Raw genomic sequence first — 25,800 nt, 5'->3', positions numbered from 1 at the left:
TCCGAAGGGAGAAAGAGAAGAGAGGACTTGAGCAAGCCAGGCGAGACACTTCCGCAACTAGGGGCAGCTCTACTTCCGATGCCTTCTGCTGGGCGGAAGTGGGCGGAGCGGAGGGGGAAAACAGTGCTCCTTTCCGGTGTCGGGGCACAGTTGAAGAAGCGACCGAGGGACCGGGAGTGGTTCGGGAGGTAAGTTCGAGGCGGTGCAGGAAGGGTGTTGCTGGGATCGCTTTCCTGCGGGCTAGAGATCTGGGGTCCTGAGGGAGACTGGGGCAAGATTTTAGATTCCCGATTCCCTGTCAATCATTATTAATAGAGCTGTCCGGGCGTCCCAAGTTTGAAGCTGAACTACACTCTCCTGGAGGTGGCCAACCGTCCATCGGGCAGTTCTCTCTCCTTCTGTGTCTCTCACTCTCACTGACTCACTCTCACTCTCTCTCACAATAAACTCAGCGAAGTGGTAGCCAGCATCGGCCAGCTCTCCTGAGAGTTACAGTTCCGCTGTAGATGATGGCGATTTGCTGGTGGTCCCAAGGGAAGGAGTGGACTGGGATTGCTGGCGGTCTAAGCAGTGGGAGTTGAGGAAAGAGAACTCCTTTCCTGGCCTCAGTTTCTCAGGCTATGGTGGGACGGCGGGCGATACCAGATTGTGCAGTCGTCCATCGCCACCTTCTCTTCACGTTTCTGATAGCCCCTTCCCTCTCGGGGTTGGTGCAGGGATTCACCTTTTCCTGTGTGGAGCTTCGGGGTCAGGCAGTCGTGGATTCGCATTCTGATTGTGCTGCTAATTCTGTGAACTTGGGGCTTGAAGGGTCCTTGAGACAGTTTGATGTTAATGTTTTCTTATGAAAATGTTCAAACTTACATAAAACTGAGAGAAGAATACAGGAATTTCTGTCACCCAAATCTACCAATTATTATTTTTGCCATACTTGCTGTGTTTTTTTTTTTTTAACCATAAAGAGATTAAAACAAATCCTCGGCATCACGACACTTAAGGATTGTCAAAAGACAAAATTACAACACAAGTAGTGAGAAGATCTTAATTGGCATTTATTTGTGGATCTACAATCGAACAACATCTAATTATGGAAAATAGCATGAGTGTTCCGATGAGCTGAGCAGAGGAGGAGGTTGTTTTCAGAGGCAAAGGGCTGAGAAAGTCAGAAACTGAAAACAAAAAGCTAGTTGGTTAAATTGACTAACTTGATTAAATTTCTTTTTTTTTTTTTTTTTTTTGAGACGGAGTCTCGCTGTGTGGCCCAGGCTGGAGTGCAGTGGCCCGATCTCGGCTCACTGCAAGCTCCACCTCCCGGGTTCACGCCATTCTCCAGCCTCAGCCTCCGAGTAGCTGGGACGACAGGCGCCCGCCACCACGCCCGGCTAGTTTTTTGTATTTTTAGTAGAGACAGGGTTTCACCATGTTAGCCAGGATGGTCTCGATCTCCTGACCTCGTGATCCACCCGCCTCGGCCTCCCAAAGTGCTGGGATTACAGGCTTGAGCCACCGCGCCCAGCCACTTGATTAAATTTCTAAGTTAAAGGTTAAAGTAGAGGGGACTTTCTTTATCAGGTGGGCTAAAACTGGGCTGTTTGGGGATTTGGCTATTATCTCTCTCCCGATATCTCAGAAGATCAGGTATCAACTTAGTTTTGGCTTGGAAGCATGGAACTTTAGCATGAGTGACTCCATTTTGGTTTGGTTCGTTGAACCTAGTGCAGGAGCTCAGTCCTAACCAATGACCTTCTATAAGTTTTATTTAACAGGGTGCGCGTGTGAAAACCAGAAACATTGCTAATATGACCACAATACCATTATCACACTTTACAAGAACAACCGTAATTGTAGACTACTATCCATTACGTGGTGCAGAGTCAAGTCCAGCGTAACTGTGGGTTTGTTGCAATCAGGATGTAGTTTTTATTGTCTTTTACATCTCTCTTAATTTAGAACTGTTCTGGCTGGGCGCGGTGGCTCACGTCTGTAATCCAAGTACTTTGGGAGGCCCAGGCGGGCGGATCACGAGGTCAGGAGATCGAGACCATCCTTGCTAATATGGTGAAACCCCGTCTCTACTAAAAATACAAAAAATTAGCCGGGCGTGATGGCAGGCTCCTGTAGTCCCAGCTACTCGGGGGGCTGAAGCAGGAGAATGGCGTGAACCCGGGAGGCAGAGGTTGCAGTGAGCGGAGATCGTGCCACTGCACTCCAGCCTGGGCGACAGGGCGAGACTCCGTATCAAAAAAAAAAAAAAAAAAACAAAAACAAGATCTCGCTGTGTTGCCCAAGCTGGTCTCAAACTCCTGGGCTTAAGCAATCCTCCTGCCTTGGCCTCCCAAAGTGCTGTGCTAAGCTTGCAAGTGGGAGCCATTGAGCCTGGCCTCATTTTACTTGTTTCTTCATGCCAGGGATCAGCTAATTACATTCTACAGACCAAACCCAAATCCTGCCAGCTACCTGTTTTAAAAATCAGCATTGGCCAGGCACAGTGGCTCATGCCTGTAATCCTGGCACTTTGGGAGGTGGAGGCAGGTGGATCACCTGAGGTCAGGAGTTCGAGACCAGCCTGGCCAACATGGTGAAACCCCATCTCTACTAAAAATACAAACATTGGCCGGTCGTGGTGACTGGTGCATATAATCCCAGCTATTCAGGAGGCTGAGGCAGAAGAATCACTTGAACCCAGGGGACAGAGGTTGCAGTGAGCTGAGATCATGCCACTTCACTCCAGCCTGGGCAAAAGAACATAACTCCCTCTCAAAAAAAAAAAAAAAAGCATTAGTGGGATATAATTTACCTAACATATAATTCACCCATTGAAAGTATACAATTCAGTGGTGTTTAGTACGTTGACAGAGTTGTGCAACTCTCAACACTATAAGCACATTTCATCTCCCAAAAAGAAACCATGTTACTCATTAGCAGTCATTCCCTGTTTCCTCCAGTCCTTCCCACCCCCAGCCTTTGGCAGCCACTAATCTGCTATATCTATGGATTTGCCTAATCGGGGTATTTCACACAAATGAAACCATAAAATATTATTGTGACTGCCTGCCTTCTTTCACTTAGCATGTGTGTGTTTTTTGTTTTTTTTTTTTGAGACGGAATCTCGCGCTCTGTCCCCCAGGCTGGAGTGCAGTGGCAAGATCTCAGCTCATTGCAAGCTCCGCCTCCCGAGTTCACGCCATTCTCCTGCCTCAGCCTCCTGAGTAGCTGGGACTACAGGCGCCCGCCGCCATGCCCGGCTAATGTTTTGTATTTTTAGTAGAGACGGGGTTTCACTGTGTTAGCCAAGATGGTCTCGATCTCCTGAAGTCGCGATCTACCTGCCTGGGCCTCCCAAAGTGCTGGGATTACAGGCATGAGCCACCGTGCCCGGCCAATATACTTATTTTCTTATCTGCTGTTCGGTTGATGAGCATTTGTGTTGTTCCACTTTTGAGGCCGGGTCGTACAATCCGCAGGCTGGGTGCAGTGGCGGATCTCAATACGCAAAGCTCGCCCGCCTCGGGTTCGCCCATTCTCCTGCCTCAGCCTCAGTAGCTGGGACTACAGAGCCCGCTCCCACCTCCACCGGCTGGATTTTGTATTTTTAGGCGAGGGGTTTCATTGTGTTAGCCAGGATGGTCACCGATCTCTGACACCGTGATCCATGCGTCTGGAAGGCCTCCCCAAAGTGCTGGGATTGCAGGCTTGAGCACTGCAGCCCGGCGTTTCCACTTTTTTTTAAACGAAATTTTGCTCTTGTAGCCCAGACTGGAGCGCAATGGTGTGATCTCGGCTCACTGCAACCTCCGTCTCCCCGGTTCAAGTGACTGTCCTGCCTCAGCCTCCCAAGTAGCTGGGATTACAGGCATTACCAGCATACAGGTTAATTTTTGTATATTTAGTAGAGATGGGGTTTATCATGTTGACCAGCCTGGTCTTGAACGTCTGACCTCAGGTGATCCACCTGCCTCGGCCTTCCAAAGTGCTGGGATTACAGGCATGAGCCACTGTGCCCGGCCCTCCACTTTTAGCTTTTATAAATAATACTGCTAGCAGCATTTGTATACAAGTTTTTGTGTGGATGTATGTTTGTTTGTTTGTTTGTTTGCTTTTTTGAGACTGAGGTTGCTCTGTCACCCAGGCTGGAGTGCAGTGGCTGGATCTTTTTTTTTTTTTTTTTTTTTTTTTTTTGAGGCAGTCTCCCTCTGTCGCCAGGCTGGAGTGCAGTGAGATCTAGGCTCTGCAAGCTCCGCCTCCCGAGGTTCACGCCATTCTCGCCTCAGCCTCCCAGAGCAGCTGGGATTACGAAGCCACCACTGCGCCGGCTAGTTTTTTTGTATTTTTTTTAGTAGAGGCGGGGTTTCACCATGTTAGTCAGGATGGTCTTGATCTCCTGACCTCGTGATCCGCCGCCCTCGGCCTCCCAAAGTGCTGGGATTACAGGCATTGAGCCACCCAGCAGCCTGGCCAGTGGGGCGGGGACTCAGCTCACTGCAATCTCCGCCTCCCAGGTTTAAGCGACTCTCCTGCCTCAGCCTCCCAACTAGCTGGGACTACAGGTGCGCACCACCACGCCCGGCTAATTTTTGTATTTTTAGTAGAGGTGGGATTTCACCATCCAGTATGGTCTTGATCTCTTGACCTCATGATCCACCCGCTTTGACCTCCCAGAGTGCTGGGATTACAGGCGTGAGCCTGCATGACCTGTATGGATGTATGTTTTTATTTCTATTACCAGTGGAATTGGTGGGTCAAAAGGTGACTATTTAGCCTTTTGAGAAACTGTGACTTTTCCAAAATGGCTATACCATTTTACACGTCTACCACCAATATATAAGGGTTCCACGGCCGGGCGCGGTGGCTCAAGCCTGTAATCCCAGCACTGGGAGGCCGGCCCGAGGCGGATCCGAGGTCAGGAGATCAAGACCATCCCACCGGCTAGCATGGGTGAAACCCGTCTCTACTAAAAAATACAAAAAACTAGCGAGGAAGTGGTGGGCGCCTGTAGTCCCAGCTACTTTCGAGGTGAGGCAGAGAATGGCCCTGAACCTGGGGCCGGAGCTGCAGTGAGCCGAGATCCAGCCACTGCACTCCAGCCCTGGGTGACACAGCCAGCTGAGACTCCGATCTCAAAAAAAAAAAAGGGTTCCAGTTTCTCCATATCCACATCAGCACTTATTATTATCTGTCTTTTTGATTATAGTCATTCTACTGGGTGTGAACTGGTGTCTTTTAACATGCTTATTGGCCATTTCTAGATCTTTGGAGAACTGTCTATTCTAATCCTTCACCCATTTTAAAATTGTGTTAGGTGTCCTTTCACTATTGAGTTGTAAGTTTTTAGTTTTTAATATATTCTCAAACTTGAGATTCCACTTATCGAAATATCCTGATTTTTTTTTTTTTTTTTGAGATGGAGTTTTGCTCTTGTTGCCCAGGCTGGAGTGCGATGGTGTGATCTCAGCTCATCACAACCTCCGCCTCCCGAGTTCAAGTGATTCTCCTGTTTCAGCCTCCTGAGTAGCTGGGATTACAGGCATGTGCCACCACGCCCGGCTAATTTTGTATTTTTAGTAGAGATGGGGTTTCTCCATGTTGGTCAGGCTGGTCTCGAACTCCCAACCTCAGATGATCTGCCCCGCCTGGGTCTCGCAAAGTGCTGGGATTACAGGTGTGAGCCAACTTGCCCGGCCTTTTTTTTCCCAGAGACAAATCTCACTCTGTCACTCAGGCTGGAGTGCAGCGGTGCAGTGGCACGATCATAACTCACTGCAGCCTCAACCTCCTGGGATCAAGGGATCCTCCTGCCTCGGCCTCCCAAGTAGCTGGGACCACAGGTGCATGCCACTATGCCCAGCTAATTTTTTACATTTTGTTTTGTAGAGATGGAGTCTTGCTGTGTTCCCCATAGCAAGTTCAAGTCTAGTCTCAAAACTCCTGTTGCTACTGCTTTTTTTTGGTAGAGACAGGGTTTTGCCTTGTTGCTCAGGCTGGTCTTGAACTTGTGAGTTCAAGTGATCCTCCTGCCTTGGCCTCCCAAAGCGCTCTATCCAGTTGCAAGCCACAGCAGCCAGCAGATATCTGACTTTTGTAACTGCTACCTGTTTTTGTTCAGCCTGCAAACTAAAAATGGTTTTTAATTTTTTTTTTTTTTTTTTGAGGCCGGGTCGGCGCTGTATCACCCAGGCTGGAGTGCAGTGGGCGATCACCGGCTCACTGCAGCTCCGCCTCCCAGGTTCCGCCATTCTCCTGCCTCCAGCCTCCGAGTAGCTGGGACTACGGTAGCCCGCCACCGCCCGGCCTAGTTTTTTTTGTATTTTTTTAGTGAGGCGGGGTTTCACTGTGGTGAACCAGGATGGTCGATCTCCTGACCTTACACCATTGATCCACCCGCCTCGGCCTCCCAAAGTGCTGGGATTACAGGCTTGAGCCACCACATGCAGCCCTTTTTTTTTTTTTTGAGGCGGGTCTTGCTCTGTCGCCCAGGCTGGAGGTGCAGTGGCGTGATCACCGGCTCACTGCAAGCTCCGCCCCAGGAGTTCACGCCATTCTCTCCTGCACCTCAGCCTCCCGAGTAGCTGGGACTACAGGCCATCACCTACATCCGGCTAATTTTCTTGTATTTTTAGTAGAGGCGGGGTTTCACCGTGTTAGCCAGGATGATTCACCGATCTCCTGACCTCGTGATCCGCCGATCTCGGCCTCCCAAAGTGCTGGGATTACAGGCTTGAGCCACAGCGCCCGGCCTTTTTAAAGGCCAGGTCTCACTCTGTCCTCAGGCTGGAGGTGCAGTGGCCTGAGCGGCTCACTGCAAGCTCCAGCTCTCGGGTTCATGCCATTCTCCTGCCTCAGGCTCCCGAGTAGCTGGGACTACAGACGCCCTAGAGACAGGGTTTCATCGTGTTAGTCAGGATGGTCTCCATCTCCTGACCTCGTGATCCGCCCACCTCAGCCTCCCGAAGTGCTGGGATTACAGGCGTGAGCCACCGCGCCCTGCCTGGTTTTTAACATTTTTACATAACTGGAAAAAATCAAAGGAATGAATTTGGTGACCTATGACAATTGTACGTGATTCCGTCTCAGAATCCAAAAATAAAGTTTTATTGGAACACAGCCATGCCCATTTGTGTGTCTGTGGCTGCTTTTATGCTACAGGGGCCGAGTGGGATACTTACAGGGGCTGTTTGGCCTGCAAAGTTCAAAACAATTACTCTCTGGCCGTTTTTTGTTATTCCCTACTGTATCCCCTGACTTCCTAGAATCAGGAAATTGAATGTAAAGACTTGATTAAATTTCCGTTCAGCCGTCAAGTGATTACTTCAGAGGTGGCCCCTTCATGTTGCATACGGCCTGGATGCCCCACTTTCAGGGGTGGCGTAATTCATTCAGGCTTCAGGCAGCATTATAGACTGAATGTCCCCCCAGATTCGTATGTTGAAGCCCTCACTCCCCAAGGTAGTTATGTTTGGAGGTAGGGCCATAATTTATGGAGATAATTAAGGTGAAAGGGCAGAGCCCTAATCTGATGGATTGGTGTCCTTATAAAAGGAGGAGGCCGCGCACAGTGGCTCATGCCTATAATCCCAGCACTTTGGGAGGCTGAGGTGGGTGGATCACCTGAGTTCAGGAGTTCAAGACCAGTCTGGCCAACATGGTGAAACCCCATCTCTACTAAAAATACAAAAATTAGGCCGGGCGCGGCGGCTCACGCCTGTAATCCCAGCACTTTGGGAGGCCGAGGTGGGCAGATCACAAAGTCAGGAGATCGAGACCATCCTGGCTAACACGGTGAAACCCCGTCTCTACTAAAAATACAAAAAATTAGCTGGGTGTGGTGGCGGGGGCCTGTAGTCCCAGCTACTCAGGAGGCTGAGGCAGGAGAATGGCGTGAACCTGGGAGGCAGAGCTTGCAGTGAGCCAAGATCATGCCCCCCTGCACTCCAGCCTGGGCGACAGAGCAAGACTCCGTCTCAAAAAAAAAAAAAAAAAATTAGCAAGGCATGGTGGTGGACGCCTGTAATCCCAGCTACTTAGGAGGCTGAGGCAGGAGAATCACTTGAGCCTAGGAGGTGGGGGTTCCAGTAGGCTGAGATCTGCTGCTGCACTCCAGCCTAGGTGACAGAGTGAGACTCCCCACAAAAAACAGGAGACACCAGAGAGCGCTCTCTCTGCCACTGAAGGTAGCCATCTGCAAACCAGGAAGAGGGTGTCACCAGAACTCCACAATGCTGGCAGCCTGAACTTAGACTTCCAGCCTCAGGAACTGGAGAAAATATGTCTATCGTTTAAGCCTCCCAGAGTGGTGTTTTGTTATGGCAGCGGGAGTAGACTGAGACGGGTGGCAGCCATCGAAAAGCGCATTGTAAAGTTACAACTGTGTCTTTTCCAGTAGCGAGAATTAGCATCCTGTGACTCTCCAGGCCCCATCAGCCTCTCCGTTAATGCCATCCATCAACAATCATTGCCTGAGTCAACTATTTCACCAGAGGTTGTAAAATGGCGGTTTTCCTATTCTCCCATTTCTCTTACACTTAGAGTCTGAACAGTTTGGTTTTTGTCTTGAGTCATGTCCAAGAAGCAGTTGAAGAGAGTGACTTAATCAACTTCCATTCTGAAAAGCCCCCCGAGACTGGTTTGTCAGAGGCCAATTTCTCCAAGCCTTAATTTTCCTACCTATTAAATGGGCGATGCCGGGCGCGGTAGCTCATGCCTGTAATCTCAGAACTTTGGGAGGCCGAGGTGGGTAGATCACCTGAGGTCAGGAGTTCCAGACCAGCCTGACCAACATGGTGAAACACCGTCTCTACTAAAAATACAAAAAAAGTAGCTGGGCATGGTGGTGCGCGCCTGTAATCCTAGCTACTTGGGATGCTGAGGCAGGAGAATCACTTGAACCCGGGAGGCGGAGGTTGCAGTGAGTCAAGATTGCGCCACTGCACTCCAGTCCGGGTGACAGAGTGAGACTCTGTCCCCAAAAATAAATACATTAATTAATTAATAAAATGAAATAAAAGGGCAGAACGTGGGGAGGCTGTCCTGAGGACCGAATGTGTTCACATATGGAAAGTGCTTCCCACAAGGTCTGATTCTTAAGGGATTGAAGGATATGACGATTACTTCTGTTCTTCTAGTGCTGCTGTGATTCACGTGTTCCTAATGAATTATGAGTGTATTAACGGCATGATGTCATAGCTGCACGGTTAGCTCATTGCTAACCCACCTCCCCTGGCCCTAGGATTGAAGGTGGTTCATCGATTCTATCATGACATCTCTGAGACCTCCCAGGTGCCAGGCAATGCTGGGACCCAGATTGAAGTTCAACCCAGGCCCCACCAACCAGGGGCCCCTACTCTGGAGCCGAAATACCAAGGGATGGGCTATAATGGAGGTAGCTCAGGGCATGGTCAAGTGTGAGGAGAACCTAACTGATCCCGGAGAGGCAGGCTTCTTAGAGGAGGCATACCTTGGCAGTGCTCTGGAGGAGAAAGGAGACAGGATCTCGGGGAGGACAAGACACACACTAGCTGTGCGATCCTCTCTCAGAGTTCAGCACAGTGCCTGAGGCCGCCTGCAGCCAGCTGGCACAGTGGAGTGTTGTGATATTCAACCATTTGAGGTGTTGTGATATTCAGTGGAGTGCTGTGATATTCAACCATTTGAGGTGTTGTGATACTCAGTGAAATGCTTAGAGCCAGGGTCTAGTTCAGAGCAGCTTTTTTTTCTTTTCTTTTCTTTTTTTTTTTTTTTTTTTGAGACGGAGTCTCGCACTGTTGCCAGGCTGAAGTGCAGTGGTGTGATCTGGGCTCACTGCAAACTCCACCTCCTGGGTTCAAGCGATACTCCTGCCTCAGCCTCTCGAGCAGCTGGGACTACAGGCGCCCGCCACCACACCCAGCTAATAGAGGTGGGGTTTCACCATGTTGGCCTGGATGGTCTCACTGTCTTGACCTCGTGATCCACCTGTCTCGGCCTCCCAAAGTGCTGGGATTACAGGTGTAAGCCACCACGCCCAGCCTGATTGGCCTTTTTTCTGAGACTGTGACTTTCCTGGGAAAACTGACAGTTGTCAGGAATGGTTCCAGAGCCTGGCTGCCTGGGTCTGAGTCCCAGCTCTGCCACTTCCCAGCTGGGAGATGCTGTGAGCCTGTTTCCTGTCCTGTGAGGCAGGGATGATGCTGACATCAGTTGCTCCTGCTCTTTGTCTGTTTCCTCTCTGAAATACTGGTGATAGCAGATGGCAGCAGTCTGCTTTCTATTTTGAAATTGGACCTACCAAGGAGACAATACAGTGTGGGGCAGGAGAGCTCAGCTTTCGGAGTTTGTAAATCCCGAACCTGGCTATTCTTCAACCCTTGGTTGGAGGCGCTCACACTTTCTGGTCTCAGGATCTTTTTTTTGTTTTTGAGACGAAGTCTCGCTCTGTCGCCCGGGCTGGAGTGCAGTGGCGCGATCTTGGCTCACTGCAAGCTCCGCCTCCCAGGTTCATGCCATTCTCCTGCCTCAGCCTCCCGAGTAGCTGGGACTACAGGCGCCCGCCACCACGCCCGGCTAATTTTTTGTATTTTCGGTAGAGACAGGGTTTTACCGTGTTAGCCAGGATGGTCTTGATCTCCTGACCTCGTGATCCGCCCGCCTCGGCCTCCCAAAGTGCTGGGATTAACAGGCGTGAGCCACCGTACCCAGCCTGGTCTCAGGATCTTAAAAATCACTGAGTTTTAAAAATCAAAGAGTTTGCCGGGCGCGGTGGCTCCCGCCCGTTATCCTAGCACTTTGGGAGGCCGAGGTGGGCAGATCACAAGGTCAGGAGTTCAGAACTAGCCTGGGCAACATGGTGAAACCCTGTCTCTACTAAAACAAACAAACAAACAAACAAACAAACAAACAAAAAACTGGGCGTGGGCGCCTGTTATCCCAGCTACTTGGGAGCCTGAGGCAGGAGAATTGCTTGAACCCGGGAGGTGGAGGTTGCAGATCGTGCCACTGCACTTCAGCCTGGGCAAGAGAGTAAGACTCCATCTCAAAAAAAAAAAAATTGAAAAAAGTTTAAATGCTTCCTCTATAGCTGTTCCTCCCATTTTTGGAGGGAAAATGTTCCCATCTGTGTTGAAACCTCAGTTCTTGGCCACAAAACAGCAAGCAAGCTCATCTCTGGGAAAGCCAAGGTGCCTAGAGCCAAATACCGCAGAGGGTCAAGGGAGTTGACAACTAAGAATAGAGTGGGGAATGTGTCCACGAGAAGGTCACCGTGACCTTCATGAGTGGCAGTTGTGGGGGCTGGGGAGCGGGTGGCAGGTGAGTGAGGGGAGGCAACAGGTGCTGGATGTTCACTGAGAAGCTTGGCGGTCAGGGGGAAGTCAGAGGAGGAGCCTGGCACGTGGAGGGGACCCTGGGTCAAGTTGGTGTATTTGATCAAGGTCCCCTTCTGCAAGCAGCCCTGTCTGCCTCAAGGGGCACATTGATCAGGAATGGGCGTGAGGGGGTATTTAGGGTGATAGGAAGGTTCTGTATCTCCATAGGTCACAAGGGTGTATACATTTGTCAAAACGCATCCAACTGTAAAGGTCTTTGCGTTCATTCTGTGTAAATATACATAAAACCCAGAGTGGCTTCTGAGAAGACGCCAGTAGGGGGAGAGAGAGCTCCATAGCTCCCAGAGGTTTGTGTTTCAAGTTTTGAATGGGAAAGGCAAGTTTCTCAAAGCAACCAGAAGGGGGCGATAGAGATGAAGTTGCTTTTTACATCGGTGGGACCCTTGGTTGTGCTCCCCACCCCAACTTCTGGATCTTACTTGCAGCCTAGTTGAGAACAGGAGACAATCTTTCCTGAATACAACTAATATGTGTAATGTGGAGCCTTTTGTCTGCAAGTGTTCTTTATTTTTTATTCTTTATTTTTTGAGACTAGTCTCTGTCACCCAGGCTGGAGTGCATTGGCACAATCTCGGCTCACTGCAACCTCCTCCTCCTGGGTTCAAGCGATTCTCGTGCCTCAGCCTCCCAAGTAGCTGGGATTACGGGCACCCACTGCACCCGGCTAATTTTTGTATTTTTGGTAGAGACAGGGTTTTACCATGTTGGCCAGGCTGGTCTTGAACTCCTGACCTCAGGTGATCTGCTGGCCTCAGGCATGAGCCACCTCGCCCGTCCCGCAAGTGTTTTTGTTGTTATTGTTGTTGTTGTTGTTGTTGTTTGAGGCGAACACTTTTGTCACTTTTGTCCCCCAGGCTGGAGTGTGATGGCACGATCTCAGCTCACTGCCACCTCCACCTCCTGGGTTCAAGTGATTCTCTTGCCTCAGACTCCTGAGTAGCTGAGATTACAGGTGCCTGCCACCACGCCCGGCTAATTTTTGTATTTTTAGTAGAGACGGGGTTTCACCATGTTGGCCAGGCGGGTCTCAAACTCCTGCCTCAGGTGATCCGCCTGCCTCGGCCTCCTAAAGTGCTGGGATTACAGGCGTGAGCCACCGTGCCTGGCCAAGTGTTCTTTAAAATGTATCATTGTAGGCCGGGCACGGTGGCTCATGCCTGTAATTGCAGCACTTTGGGAGGCCGAGGTGGCGGATCACGAGGTCAGGAGATCGAGACCATCCTGGCTAACACGGTGAAACCCCGTCTCTACTAAAAAAAAATAAAAAAAAATTAGCTGGGCCTGGTGGTGGGTGCCTGTAGTCCCAGCTACTCCAGAGGCTGAGGCGGGAGAATGGCATGAACCCAGGAGGCGGAGCCTGCAGTGAGCCTAGATTGTGCCACTGCAATCCAAACTGGGCGACAGAGCAAGATTCCGTCTCAAAAAAAAAAAAAAAGTATAATTGTCTGCACCTGTAGATTTCCTGTGCCTACATGGTATTGAGCTCGTTTTACTCTTTTCTCATCAAGCACTATGATTTAAAGATCCTCCCAGGCTGGGCGCAGTGGGCTCACACCAGTAATCCCAGCACTTTGGGAGTCCACGGCGGGCAGATCACGAGGTCAGGAGTTCAAGACCAGTGTGACCAACATGGCGAAAGCCCATCTGTGCTAAAAATACAAAAATTAGCCGGGTGTGGTGGTGCATGCCTGTGGTCCCAGCTACTCAGGAGGCTGAGGCAGGCGAATTGCTTGAACCTGGGATGTGGAGGTTGCAGTGAGCCAAGAGGTTGCAGTGAGCCAAGATCATGCCACTGCCCTCCAGCCTGGTGACAGAGCAAGACTCCTTCTCAAGAAAAAATAATAAACAATTTTTCTTTTTTTTTTAAGAGATAGAGTCTAACTATATTGCCCAGGCTGGTCTTGAACTCCTGGCCTTAAGCAGTCTTCCCGCCTTGGCCTCCCAAAGTGTTGGGATTACAGGCATGAGCTATGGCACCCAGCCTCTTTTACTCATCTTTCTATTGGAGTGGCTTTTATTTTCTTTTTGATTTGCTGAAGTTTCATGTACCATCAGTTCTACTATAATACTTATTTTGAAAATGTGAATTTATTCCAATGCAGTTGATATATCAGGGAACAATTTGAGCATAACCCCAATTTCACATTTGCTTATGCTCATCCAAGGTGAATCCAGGAAACTGCACTCTGCTATAAGTATGTGTGTAGGAATACACAAAGCACACATACACGGCACTTCAAGTGTAGGAATACACAAAGCACACATACACGGCACTTCAAACAAATACCACCGCCGCAGTTCCCCGGGTGTTAGGAGCCACACCCATCCACATCTGGTACTAGGACTTTCCATCAGATCTCAGATAACCCTCCTTCCACCACATCACAGTAATTCACAAGCTGCTCCCTCCACCCCACACCCATTGCCATAACAAACTTCAAGTCTTTGTCAAGGTCAAGTGCCATATATTTTGGAGTATGTTGGTATGTCTTAACCACCTCGCCTGTGTGAAACTGTTCTCTCCTTTTGTATTCCGTTCTTGTCTTTTTCTTTAAGCATCACTGACAAAGTTTACAAGGATCGTGACACAATCCTGTTTTCTCTGTAAGCCCTGTGGTTTTGACTGCAGGATTTTGCATATTGCTGTGATTTTTATGAATGCATGCATTATAGTAGAACTGACCATTCTAGATATTAGTCCCTTGTTGGCAGGGTGCAGTAGCTCATGCCTGTAATCCCAGCACTTTGGGAAGCCAAGGCGACCGGATCACCTGAGGTCAGGAGTTCAAGACCAGCCTGGCCAACATGGTGAAACCCCATCTCTACTAAAAAAAAAAAAAAAAAAAAATTAGCCGGGCCTGGTGGCAGGCACCTGTAATCCTAGCTGCTTGGGAGGCTGAGGCAGGAGAATCGCTTGAACACAGGAGGCAGAGAGGTTTCAGTGAGCCAGGAAGGTGCTACTGCACTCCAACGTGGGTGACAGAGCAAGACTCTGTCTCAAAATAAATAAAATAAAAATAAAAATGATATTAGTCCCTTGTCGATTGTAGGCATTACAAATATCTTCTCCCAGCCTCTCACTGCTGCCACATTTTCCACAGCACAGTACAGGAGGCTCCTTGCCGACCCAGGCACAGCTCAGAGCCGGCCCCACGAAGCCCTGTGGCAAAGTTGTGAGGAGTGGCTCTCTCATGTTGTTGGAGGTATAGAGACCTGTGCAGTCTGTATGGAGAGCAACTAGTAAATTCTAGCAAAAACATTTTTTGGCTGGGCATGGTGGCTCATGCCTGTAATCCCAGCACTTTGGGAGGCTGAGGCAGGAGGACCACCTGAGGTCAGGAGTTCAAGACTAGCCTGGCCAACATGGCGAAACCCTGTCTCTACTAAAAATACAAAAATTAGCTGGGCGCGGTGGCGCCTGCCTATAATCCCAGCTACTCAGGAGGCTGAGGCAGGAGAATTTGCTTGAACCTGGGAGGCAGAGGTTGCAGTGAGCCAAGATCATGCCATTGTACTCCAGCCTGGGCGACAGCGAGACTCTGTCTCAAAAAAAAAAAATATATATATATATGTGTATATATGTATATATGTATATGTATATATGTAGATGTGTGTATATATGTATATGTGTATATATATGTATATGTGTGTATATATGTTTTTGGCTGGTCAAGTGAAGCAGTGGAAGTAGAGAAGGAACAAAGAAATCTGTAACTGGTTGTGATCAATTAGTTGTAAACACCACTGCACTCAGCCCAGCCTCTAACCACATTTTAAATGCACACACCCTTTGAACTAGTGATTCCACTTTAAAAATTATCTGAAAAGCAGGGTTGGGTGCAGTGGCTCATACCCTGTCATCCTAGCACTTTGGGAGGCCAAAGCAGGAGGACCGCTTGAGCCCAGGAGTTCAAGACCAACCTGGACAACATAGCAAGACTCCGTCTGGATAAAAAGTTAGCTGGGCGTGGTGGTACATGCCTGTATTCCCAGCTACTTGGGAGGCTATGGTGAGAGGATCACTTGAGCCCAGGAGTTTGGGGCTGCAGTGAGCTATGATTGCACCACTGCATTCAGCCTAGATGACAGAGTGAGACCCTGTCTTAAAAGAAAGAAAAGGCCGGGCGCAGTGGCTCATACCTGTAATCGCAGCACTTTGGGAAGCCAAGGCGGGCAGATCACGAGATCTGGAGATCGAGACCATCCTGGCTAACTCAGTGAAACCCCGTCTCCACTAAAAAATACAAAAAACTAGCCGGGCGAGGTGGCGGGCGCCTGTAGTCCCAGCTATTCGAGAGGCTGAGGCAGGAGAATGGCGTGAACCTGGGTGGCAGAGGTTGCAGTGAGCAAAGATCACGCCACTGCACTCCAGCCTGGATGACAGAACGACACTCCGTCTCAAAAAGAAAAAAAAGGAAGAAAGAAAGGAAAAAAGAATTTATCTGAAAAACATCCTTGGACACATACTACACATTGGGTACCAAACTGCTTTGTCATAATGGACAAGGATGTCTGTCCACAGGTGTCAAATCCAAGAGTCGCGTTCATGCAGGGACGAATCTGTAGCCACATAGAGACCAAGGACGTGCCTGGTGGGCTGAGGGGGAATAATGGCCAAGATGGAGCCATTGATTTCTTTCTTTTTTTTTTTTTTGAGATGGAGTCTCTCTCTGTCGCCCAGGCTGGAGTGCAGTGGCGCGATCTCGGCTCACTACAAGCTCCGCCTCCCGGGTTCACGCCATTCTCCTGCCTCAGCCTCCTGAGTAGCTGGAACTACAGGCACCCACCACCACACCCGGCTAGTTTTTTGTATTTTTTAGTGGAGACAGGCTTTCACTGAATTGCCCAGGATGGTCTCGATCTCCTGACCTCATGATCCACTTGCCTCGGCCTCCCAAAGTGCTGGGATTACAAGCGCGAGCCACTGCGCCCACCTTATATACATTTTTTTTTGTAGAGATGGCGTCTCAATATGTTGCCCAGGCTAGTCTCGAACTCCTGAGCTCAAGTGATCCTCCAGCTTCAGCCTCCTGAAGTGCTGAGATTATAGCCAAAGACATTGGCTGGGCATGCACCATGGCGCCCAGCCAATTTCTTTTTATAACATGTACCAAGAAGTACAGAAAGCATAACTGTCTAACCCAGCGAGTTTCAGAGCAAACACACCCATGTAACCAGCACCCAGAACAAGAAACAACATTCCCAGCCTCCCAGAGGCTACTTGTGCCCCTCCCAGTCACCCCACCTTCCGCCTCCCAAAGGCACCTGACTTTTTTTTTGTTTTTTTGAGACAGGGTCTCACTCTGACTCCCAGGCTGGAGTGCAGTGGCCCAATCATGGCTCACTGCAGCGTTGACCTCCCTGGGCTCAGGTGATCCATCTCAGACTCCCAAGTAGCTGCGACTACAGGCGTGCACCACCATGCCCAGCTAATTTTTCTGTTTCGTAGTGACAAGGTTTTGCTGTGTTGCTGAGGCGGGTCTCAAACTCCTGGGCTCAAACGATCCTCCTGCCTTGGCCTCCCCAAGTGCTTGTACTTCAGGTGCGAACCACCACACCCACCCACACATAACTTCTAATGTCATAATTATTTTGTGAGTTTTTGAACTTCACATGAATGGGACATTCCAGTAAGTTTTCTTTTGCATGTCTGGTGTCTGGCCTGCACGGCGTCTGTGAGATTCAGCTATACTATGGGTATGACAGTAGGCTGTTGTGTCTGATTGCTGGGCGTTTCCATTATGTGCTATGGCCCAGTTTCTTTATCTACTCTGTGCTGACAGGGGTGGGGTAGTTTCTAGTTTGTGAGTCATTGAGAATAGGGCAGTATGTGTCTTGTAAACAGGAGTACCCTTCTGTTAGGTGTATATGTGGGAGAGGAATTGCTGGCTCATAGGATTGGCATATGCCTGGCTTCAGTAGATACTGACAGTTGCTTTCCAAAGTGCTTATGCTTGTCTGCACTCCCCCAGCAGTGCATGAGGGTTCTAGTAGCTCCGTGTCCTTGCCTGCACCCCTCTGTCTAATTGCAGCCCTTGTGGTACGTGGGGGGAGGTAGCTCAGTGAAGTTTTATTTTGTTTTGTTTTGTTTTGTTTGAGATGGAGTCTCGCTCTGTCCCCCAGGCTAGAGTGCAGTGGTGCGATCTTGGCTCACTGCAACCTCTGCCTCCCGAGTTCAAGTGACTCTCATGCCTCAGCCTCCCCAGTAGCTGGGATTACAGGCGCGCACCACCATGCCTGGCTAACTTTTTGTATTTTTAGTAGAGATGGAGTTTCGCCATGTTGGCCAGGCTGGTCTCAAACTCCTGACCTCAAGTGATCTGCCTGCCTCAGCCTCCAAAGTGCTGAGATTACAGGTGTGAGCCACTGCGCTCAGCCCTCAGTGAAGTTTTAATGTGCGTTTCCCTGGTGACTATATTAGTTTCCTATCATTGTTGTAACAAATTACTACTAATTTAGTGTTGCAGTATCACACCTCATGGAGCCTCTGGTGTACTTGTGAAAGAATGAGAATGAGAAAGGCAAATAATGTCTTAGTATTATTAAGATAACAGTTTTGACCTTGCAGACTCCCTAGAAATGTGTTGGGGGACCACACCTAGGACCCAAAGTGTGGGTCCTAGGACCCACACTTTGAGAACCGCTGCTAGAAGAATATTGGACTCTTATAGCCTAGGAACGATGGGAAATGTTTAAAAGGATTTCCTATCCATATTTTTTTTTCTTGCAGAGATATATAACAGGGTGATCACTAAAGCAAGTATTTTCAGGCCAGGTGCAGTGGCTCACACCTGTAATCCCAGCACTTTGGGAGGCCGAGGCAGGTGGATCACCTGAGGTCAGGAGTTCAAGACCAGCCTGGCCAACATGGTGAAACCCCATTTTTGCTAAAAATACAAAAAATTAGCCAGGTGTGGTGGCGTGCACCTGTAATCCCAGCAACTTAGGAGGCTGAGGCAGGAGAATTGCTTGAACCCAAGAGGCGGAGGTTGCAGTGAGTTGAGATCACGCCATTGCACTCCAGCTTGGGCAACAAGAGCAAAAGTCCATCTCAAAACAAAAGAATTTTCAAGCACAAAAAATAGGATGTGCCAGGCGCAGTGGCTCACACCTATAATCCCAACATTTTGGGAGGCCAGGAGTTCACTTGAGTCCAGGAGTTTGAGGCCAACCTGGGCAACATGGCAAAACCCCATCTCTACTAAAAATACAAAAATTAGTTGGGCGTGGTGGCACATGCCTGTAGTCCCAGCTACTCGGGTGGCTGAAGCAGGAGAATCACTTATGCCCAGGAGGTCAAGGCTGCAGTGAGCTGTGATTGTACCACTGCACTCCAGCCTGGACAACAGAGCGAGTCCCTGTCTCAAAAAAAAAAAAAAAACATGCTAGATTAAAAATGGGTGGCAGAGAGGGAAGTGGAACAGAAATACAAGTTCAAAGAGAAAAACAGGACATGTACAATTTTCTGCTGTTAAAGCAGAGCTTTTTCTTGCATTTTTCAAATGGTCTCAAATCATTACAGTATTTAGATTCCATTAGCTACACATTTACGTTGCTGGAAATTGTATCCTTTGCAACTGTTTAAGCTTGGGAGAATTTTTAGGTGGCAACTTAAGAGATGAGTGAGACTAGTATATAATGTTACTAGATTCTTTCTTTGTTTCCTTCCTTCCTTCCTTCCTTCTTTCTTTCCTTCCTTTCTTTTTTTCTTTTCTTTTCTTTTCTTTCTTCTTTCTTTGTCTCACTGTGTCACCAGGCTGGAGTCCAGTGGTGCAATCTCAGCTCGCTGCAACCTGCACCTCCTGGGTTCAAGCGATTCTTCTGCCTCAGCCTCCCGAATAGCTGGGATTGCAGGCCTGCACCACGCCTAGCTAATTTTTGTATTTTTAGTAGAGACGGGGTTTCACCATGTTGGCCAGAATGATCTTGATCTCTTGGCCTCATGATCTGCCCCCACCTCGGCTTCCCAAAGTGTTGGGATTACAGGTGTCAGCCACTGCACCCGGCCATCAACTTATTTCTTTTTAAATTTAATAGAGATGGATCTTGCTGTGTTGCCTAGGCTCATCTCTATCTTGTGGACTCAAGCAGTCCTCTTGCTTCGGCCTCCCAAAGTTTTGGGATTACAGGCGTGAGCCCTGAGCCTGGCTCTGAATCCTTTTAAGGGATAAAAAAGCATGCAGAGGCCAGGCGCGGTGGCTCACGCCTGTAATCCCAGCACTTTGGGAGACTGAGGCGGGTGGATCATCTGAGGTCAGGAGTTCAAGACCAGCCTGGCCAACAGGGTGAAACCCCATCTCTACTAAAAATACAAAAAAATGAGCCAGGTGTGGTGGCAGGCACCTGTAATCCCTGCTATTTGGGAGGCTGAGGCAGGAGAATCGCTTGAACTTGGGAGGCGGAGATTTCAGTGAGCCAAGATCATGCCATTGCACTCCAGTCTGGGCAACATGAGCGAAACTCCGTCTCAAAAAAAAAAAAAAAAGGGTTAATTTTATGGTATGTGAATTATGTCTCAATAAAGTCTTTTAAAAGGGTAGGGCTTGCACTCAAGTATGGGGAATGATCAAAGGTATCAAAGTAGGGTGGCAAGATGTTGACAGCTGCTGGACCTCAGGACATGGGTACATGGGGTTCCTTACACTATTCTGGTTTTGTATGTGTTTGAAAACTTACAGAATAAAAAAGTTTTGCTTTTTGAATTGAGCTCCAGGATTCTGGGGTCTTCTCTTCCTCCTTTACCCACAGTGGGAGTGGAGGTAGCTCTTCCCCTAGCCACAGAGCCCTACTCTGACCTGCCCTCTGATTGGTCGATCTGAGATATAATCACAGACGCTAGATCCAATCGCTAGTGGACTGGTAGGCAGCGATTGGGTCAAGCCTTGGCTAAGTGCCAAGCCTTGAGCCAATCACGGGGCTGGTCCACGCCTTGGCCTCAGTCAGAGCCTACAGATAGGAGAGGGGAAGGGAAGGAGGAGTGGATTCATCAACAGTAGTGGCCCCCTTAGTGTCTTTTTTTTTTCTGCCTCCATTAAATGGCACAGCCACCACCCCAGCTAATCTGAAGTAGTGGGTAGAATTTGAACCCTGGATCCCCGCCCTCTTCCCTCCAAACAAAGAATTCTGTTGGTAAAGGTGCTATTTTCATATATAAATGAGTCTAGGTGAGTCTGGAAGGGGGACTTCCAGGAGGAGGCCTGGCAACCACATGCCCTCCCTCTCCTCCACCTCACCCCGCTTCTCCACCTCCGCTTTCCCATCGAGGGGGCAGATCAGCTCTGAGGGCTGTAGAGGTCTTCCCTGTGCTGCCTGCCTCCGGTCACCACAGCCCTGCCACTGTCCCTTCCTCCCCAGGATGACACGGCACGGCAAGAACTGCACCGCGGGGGCCGTCTACACCTACCACGAGAAGAAGAAGGACACAGGTGCAGGGCTAGGGCAGGGCGGGGCATGGATGTGTCTTGGAGTCACCATCTCCCCCCGTGCGGGATGTCTCTCTCCCACCCCCGACACACACTGACGGCCATGACCATGTAAACAACAGCCGGGTGATCCCACGCCCCCATGTGGCCTGGCACTGTGTTCCCTGCCTTCTGCGCATGAACTCACTCCTCCCAACAAGTGTCAGGGATGGCGCTGTTGTTACCCCATGTTCCAGAAGAAGAAACTGAGGCCCAAAGAGGGACAGGCACTGGAGCTTGGTCACAGCCAGAAGGGTGGAGGGGAGTCAGCCGTCAGCCCCTCCACTGAGCTGCCACTCAGTGACCAGGCCTGTTTGCCTCTCACCCTCCAGGGTTGACACCTCCCTGTGGGTTCAGCCCATGGCCCCAGCACACAGACAGCGGCTCCCAACTGCCTGTTTCTCTCTGAGTCCCCCACCCCCACCACCCCGTTGTCTCTCTGCCTCTCTCTCTGGGGCTTTGGAGACGGGCATGTCTCCTGTCGCTCTGCCCTTCCATCACTCTGCCCATCTCTGTCCCCAGCGGCCTCAGGCTATGGGACCCAGAACATTCGATTGAGCCGGGATGCCGTGAAGGACTTCGACTGCTGTTGTCTGTCCCTGCAGCCTTGCCACGATCCTGTTGTCACGTGAGCTGGGAACAGGGATGGGTAGGTCTGGGTGGGGAGGGCAAGGGAACCGCCAGGAGGAGGCTGTGTGTGTGGGCCTGGCCACCTGCACAGCCAGGGAACCCTGGACGAGCAGTTTGTCCTCAGAGCCTCTGTTTTCTGACCTGGGACATGGGCATGATCCTAGTGTCGTTTCATAGTGTGGAACAGATGGAAAGGAACATATTCCTAATGGGGTGTAGGGCTCTTGGAGCACTGCCGAGGCCATCGGAGCAGCTCACCTTCAGATACTTCCCATGACCTGCCTGTGATGGTAGGACAAAGGCTTAACAGGTGCTGAGTCCAGGCACTAAATACGTGCTCAATTAGTGGTATATTTTGTAGAAGACAGTAATGATCAGGGCCCCCAAGGCCACCTTCAGTTTCTTTTTTTCTTTCTTTTTTTTTTTTTGAGACAGAGTCTTCACTTTGTTGTCCAGGCTGGAGTGCAATGAGGAGATCTTGGCTCACTGATCTCCCAGGCTCAGATGATCCTCCTGCCTCAGCCCCCGGAGTAGCTGGAACCACGGGTGTGCACTACCACACCTGGCTTTTTTGTTTGTTTTTTGTAGACAGGGGATCTCACTTTGTTGCCCAGGCTGGTCTCGAACTCCTGGCTGCAACGACATGTGGCACACATTGTTGCTGCGAGAATGAAGCACTTTCCCTGCAACTCTATTGGGAGAGGACAGCTGCAAGCTGAAATCTGGTCTCTATTAGATTCTGCCCCACGTGCCTTTTTCCTTTGCTGATTTTAGTCTGCATCCTTTCACTGCAGTGAACTATCACCATGAGTGTAACAGCTTTGCTGAGTTCTGTGAATTCTAGCGAATAATTGAACTTGGGGCTGATCATGATGGCTCCTGCCTGTAATCCCAGCACTTCAGGAGGCCGAGGCGGGAGGATCACTTTCTTTCTTCCTCATTGCACCCTGTCTTTGCAGCCCAGATGGCTACCTGTATGAGCGTGAGGCCATCCTGGAGTACATTCTGCACCAGAAGAAGGAGATCGCCCGGCAGATGAAGGTGATGGGGATGGGGAGGAGTCACAGGCAGGCAGGAGCTTTTGAGTCTGAGCTCACAGGCAGAGCCACTTGGAGCCCTCCAGTCTCAGTTCCCTTTGCCTGGTACACCGTTCCCCTCCTGCTTCCGGCCAAATCCTCCTCACTGATTTCAGCCCGGGTGCTGCCTCCTCTGAGCTCCTGCCAGTCCCCTGGATCTGCCCCAGTCACCTCTTCTGTTAGCACTTGGCATAGTTGTAACTCTACCTGTGGCTGTCTGACACAAGCCCACTTTCCCTTCTGGACTTCGAGTTTTCCCCCCTGTGGCTTAGGTCCTTAGTAAAGATGTGCTAAATGGGCCGGCAGCGGTGGCTCACACCTGTAATCCCAGCACTTTGGGAGGCCGAGGCAGGCAGATCACTTGAGGTCAGGAGTTAGAGGTCAGCCTGGCCAACATGGTGAAACCCTGTCTCTACTAAAAATACAAAAAAAAAAAAAAAAAAATTAGCTGGGCATAGCAGGTGCCTGTAATCCCAGCTACTCAGGAAGCTGAGGCAGGAGAATCGCTTGAACCCGTGAGGTAGAGGTTGCAATAAGCTGAGATGGCATCACTGCACTTCAGCCTGGGTGACAAAGCGAGATTCTGTTTAAAAAAAAAAAGAAAAAAAAAAAAAAAAGATGTGCTAAATGAATCGACATCACTTCATTTTTCTGGGCCTCAGTTTCATCATCTGTAAAATGGGCTGACAGGGCCAAATCAGAGGACACAGCAGGGAACCTGGGAGGTGCAGGCAGATGAGCATTCTCAAGGCGTTTTACTGGGAACCTGGCCTGGCCTTCCATGGACAAAGCCATTTGATGGGTAGGAGGGGCCCTGTTTATCCCCATTTGAGGCACAATGGGTCTGTCCCCCTCTTCCCCTGCCTGTTTGTTGGCACTGAGGAAACACTACAGGTCACGTGCTTATTGGGCTTTTTGTCCTGAGCAAGTGGCTCCCCCGTGCCCATGTCCTCCACACAGCCTGGTGGTGATGTCGGAGGCCCTCCTGAGCATCCATCACTGTCACTGTTACCTCCTCACTCAGCTGGGTGGCCCAGGTTGGTCTCGAACTGCAGCACCGCCTAGGCACCTGCTGTGCGCCAGGCGGGGCTGAGCTCAGGACGTGGCTTCACTCCTCCCGTCCTCACTCCCTGCCCGTCTGTAGACTGGGCTCCTCAGCATTCCCTTAGACCTGGAGTCTACATCCCCCGTCCCAAACACGGTCTGGGGCATGCACTGTATAGTAAACCTAATTGGCCAGCAGGTGACATTAATTAAATGCTTAGCTGAGTGCCAGGTGAGGCTCTCCATGCTTTAAACACTCACCTTATGTAACCTTCAGTGAGCCGCCGAGGTGGGTCACCACTGTTAGCCTGTTTTACAGATGAAGAAACTGAGGCCAGGAGAGGTCATAGTGCTCACTCAGGCCACAGAGTGACAGAGATGGGCTTTGAGTCTGGCGCTCTGGCTATACAACGCAGTAAGGTTCACACCCGCCCAGGCAGTTACCACCCTCTGCCAGATACTGCCTCCACTGTGTAGGCCTCAGTTTACCTACCTGTGAAATGAGAGGAAGATACCTCCAAACCCCCAGGGTGGTCCAAACCCACCCTCAAGGGCAGGTGCTCAGCCTACTTTCCGCCCCACGCAGGCCTACGAGAAGCAGCGGGGCACCCGGCGGGAGGAGCAGAAGGAGCTTCAGCGGGCGGCCTCGCAGGACCATGTGCGGGGCTTCCTGGAGAAGGAGTCCGCCATCGTAAGCCGGCCTCTCAACCCTTTCACAGCCAAGGCCCTCTCGGGCACCAGCCCAGGTGACTCAGAGTGCGCTTGTGGTGGGTTGGGGGGCGGGGCGCCGCGGGCTGGGCGGGCCCAGGGGGCGGCATCTGAGTCCCTTTCTTCCCCCACAGATGATGCCCAACCTGGGCCCAGTGTGGGTCCTCCAAGTAAGGACAAGGACAAAGTGCTGCCCAGCTTCTGGATCCCGTCACTGACGCCCGAAGCCAAGGCCACCAAGCTGGAGAAGCCGGTGAGCCCCCACAGCGCCCCTGCACGCACTGTGCCAGGGCGCCAGGGTCCCCCAGCGTCCTTCTCACGCACAGGGACCACCCGCTCTCCACCTGCGCCAGCCCTGCCTACTGAGCCTGCCTCTCTCCGCCCCTTGCAGTCCCGCACGGTGACCTGCCCCATGTCGGGGAAGCCCCTGCGCATGTCAGACCTGACGCCCGTGCACTTCACACCACTCGACAGCTCCGTGGACCGCGTGGGGCTCATCACGCGCAGCGAGCGCTACGTGTGCGCCGTGACCCGCGACAGCCTGAGCAACGCCACCCCCTGCGCTGTGCTGCGGCCCTCGTGAGTCACCTAGGAGGGGAGGAAAGGGACCACCTGGGAACCTGCGGGGCGGGCCGGCTTTGGGGCCAGTAGGTCTCCAGGACGGCCTCTGATCAGTCTCCCACCTTCGCCCTCACCGCAGTGGGGCTGTGGTCACCCTCGAATGCGTGGAGAAGCTGATTCGGAAGGACATGGTGGACCCTGTGACTGGAGACAAACTCACAGACCGTGACATCATCGTGCTGCAGCGGGTGAGAGTCCCACCCCTGCCCTTCCCGCAGCACTCCAAGGCCCCGCCCCTCCCCTTCACCCCCTCCAAGGCCTCGTCCCCTCCCCTTCCTCCAACTCTCCAAGGCCCCGCCTTCTTCTCTGCTCTGTAAGGCCCCCAGTTTCCTCCTGCTCTCTCAGGCCCCGCCTCCTCCTTCCTTTTCCGAGGCCCCGTCCCCGCCCTATTTTTTAAGGCCCCGCCCCTCCCCTGCCTCCATCCCTCCAAGGCTCCACCCCTCTCCTTCACACGTCCCCTCCCAAGGCCCCTCCCCGCCACTCTCTACCCTCTTCTCTGTGCCCTGCGCCCTGTCCATCCATGCCCACTGCGGTCGCCTCGCCCCCCCCAACTCCTACTCCTCGCCCCCTCCCCAACTCCTACTCCTTAGCCAGCAACCCGCTTCACCTTGACCCGCTTAGGAATCCCCACTACCACCTGGAGCCCCACCGGTCACCCCCGGGCCGGCCTCCACCTCGCCCTTCTCTCTACCTCCCCCAGGGCGGTACCGGCTTCGCGGGCTCCGGAGTAAAGCTGCAAGCGGAGAAATCGCGGCCGGTGATGCAGGCCTGAGTGTATGCGGGAGACCAAATAAACCGGCTTGGGTGCTCAAGGACGTGGCGCCTTCATTCGCGGCGTGGGCGCCCTGGGCACAGGGCAGGCGAGGATGCGGGGCCGTGCAAACAGCGCTCCTACAGCGCACG

The 25,800-nt window shown here is 51.1% G+C and overlaps 2 protein-coding genes across 4 annotated transcripts in view; one reads left to right on the top strand and one right to left on the bottom strand.

Annotated features, from left to right (window-relative positions):
- Window positions 1-73: 73 nt before the first annotated feature.
- NOSIP (nitric oxide synthase interacting protein) lies at window positions 74-25,709 on the top strand. Of its 3 annotated transcripts, XM_003915905.3 has the most exons (9): window positions 74-188; window positions 20,712-20,782; window positions 21,341-21,446; window positions 22,408-22,489; window positions 24,155-24,314; window positions 24,411-24,529; window positions 24,668-24,855; window positions 24,977-25,085; window positions 25,598-25,709. In XM_003915905.3, exons 1-9 carry the CDS (start codon window positions 79-81, stop codon window positions 25,667-25,669), a joined length of 1,017 nt encoding a protein of 338 aa, XP_003915954.2. In that variant the 5' UTR covers window positions 74-78; the 3' UTR covers window positions 25,670-25,709. The 3 variants fall into 3 exon arrangements, with proteins under 3 accessions (XP_003915954.2, XP_009193246.2, XP_009193247.1); XM_009194982.2 differs by having other exon boundaries at window positions 24,411-24,855; XM_009194983.1 differs by lacking the exon at window positions 74-188 and adding an exon at window positions 16,876-16,899 and having other exon boundaries at window positions 24,411-24,855.
- Window positions 25,693-25,800, bottom strand: part of RCN3 (reticulocalbin 3) — a 29,464-nt gene continuing 29,356 nt past the window's right edge. Inside the window, exon 7 of the mRNA XM_021931319.2 lies at window positions 25,693-25,800. Coding sequence (XP_021787011.1) covers window positions 25,789-25,800 — 12 coding nt within the window. The 3' untranslated portion in view covers window positions 25,693-25,788.

The sequence above is a fragment of the Papio anubis genome, chromosome 20 (assembly GCF_008728515.1).
Source record: "Papio anubis isolate 15944 chromosome 20, Panubis1.0, whole genome shotgun sequence".
In the NCBI taxonomy this organism is placed as follows: domain Eukaryota; kingdom Metazoa; phylum Chordata; class Mammalia; order Primates; family Cercopithecidae; genus Papio; species Papio anubis.
Note: the sequence above shows the minus strand (reverse complement) of the source record. Positions and strands in the feature narration are given on the sequence as shown.

What these genes read in the sequence shown, in the direction of transcription:
- NOSIP (XM_009194982.2), top strand. Translation starts at nt 79, where the DNA reads ATGCCTTCTGCTGGGCGGAAGTGGGCGGAGCGGAGGGGGAAAACAGTG. An exon ending in AGATCGCCCGGCAGATGAAG is followed by an intron (nt 22,490 to 24,154) that starts GTGATGGGGATG and finishes CGCCCCACGCAG; the next exon opens with GCCTACGAGAAGCAGCGGGG. An exon ending in TGCGCTGTGCTGCGGCCCTC is followed by an intron (nt 24,856 to 24,976) that starts GTGAGTCACCTA and finishes CCCTCACCGCAG; the next exon opens with TGGGGCTGTGGTCACCCTCG.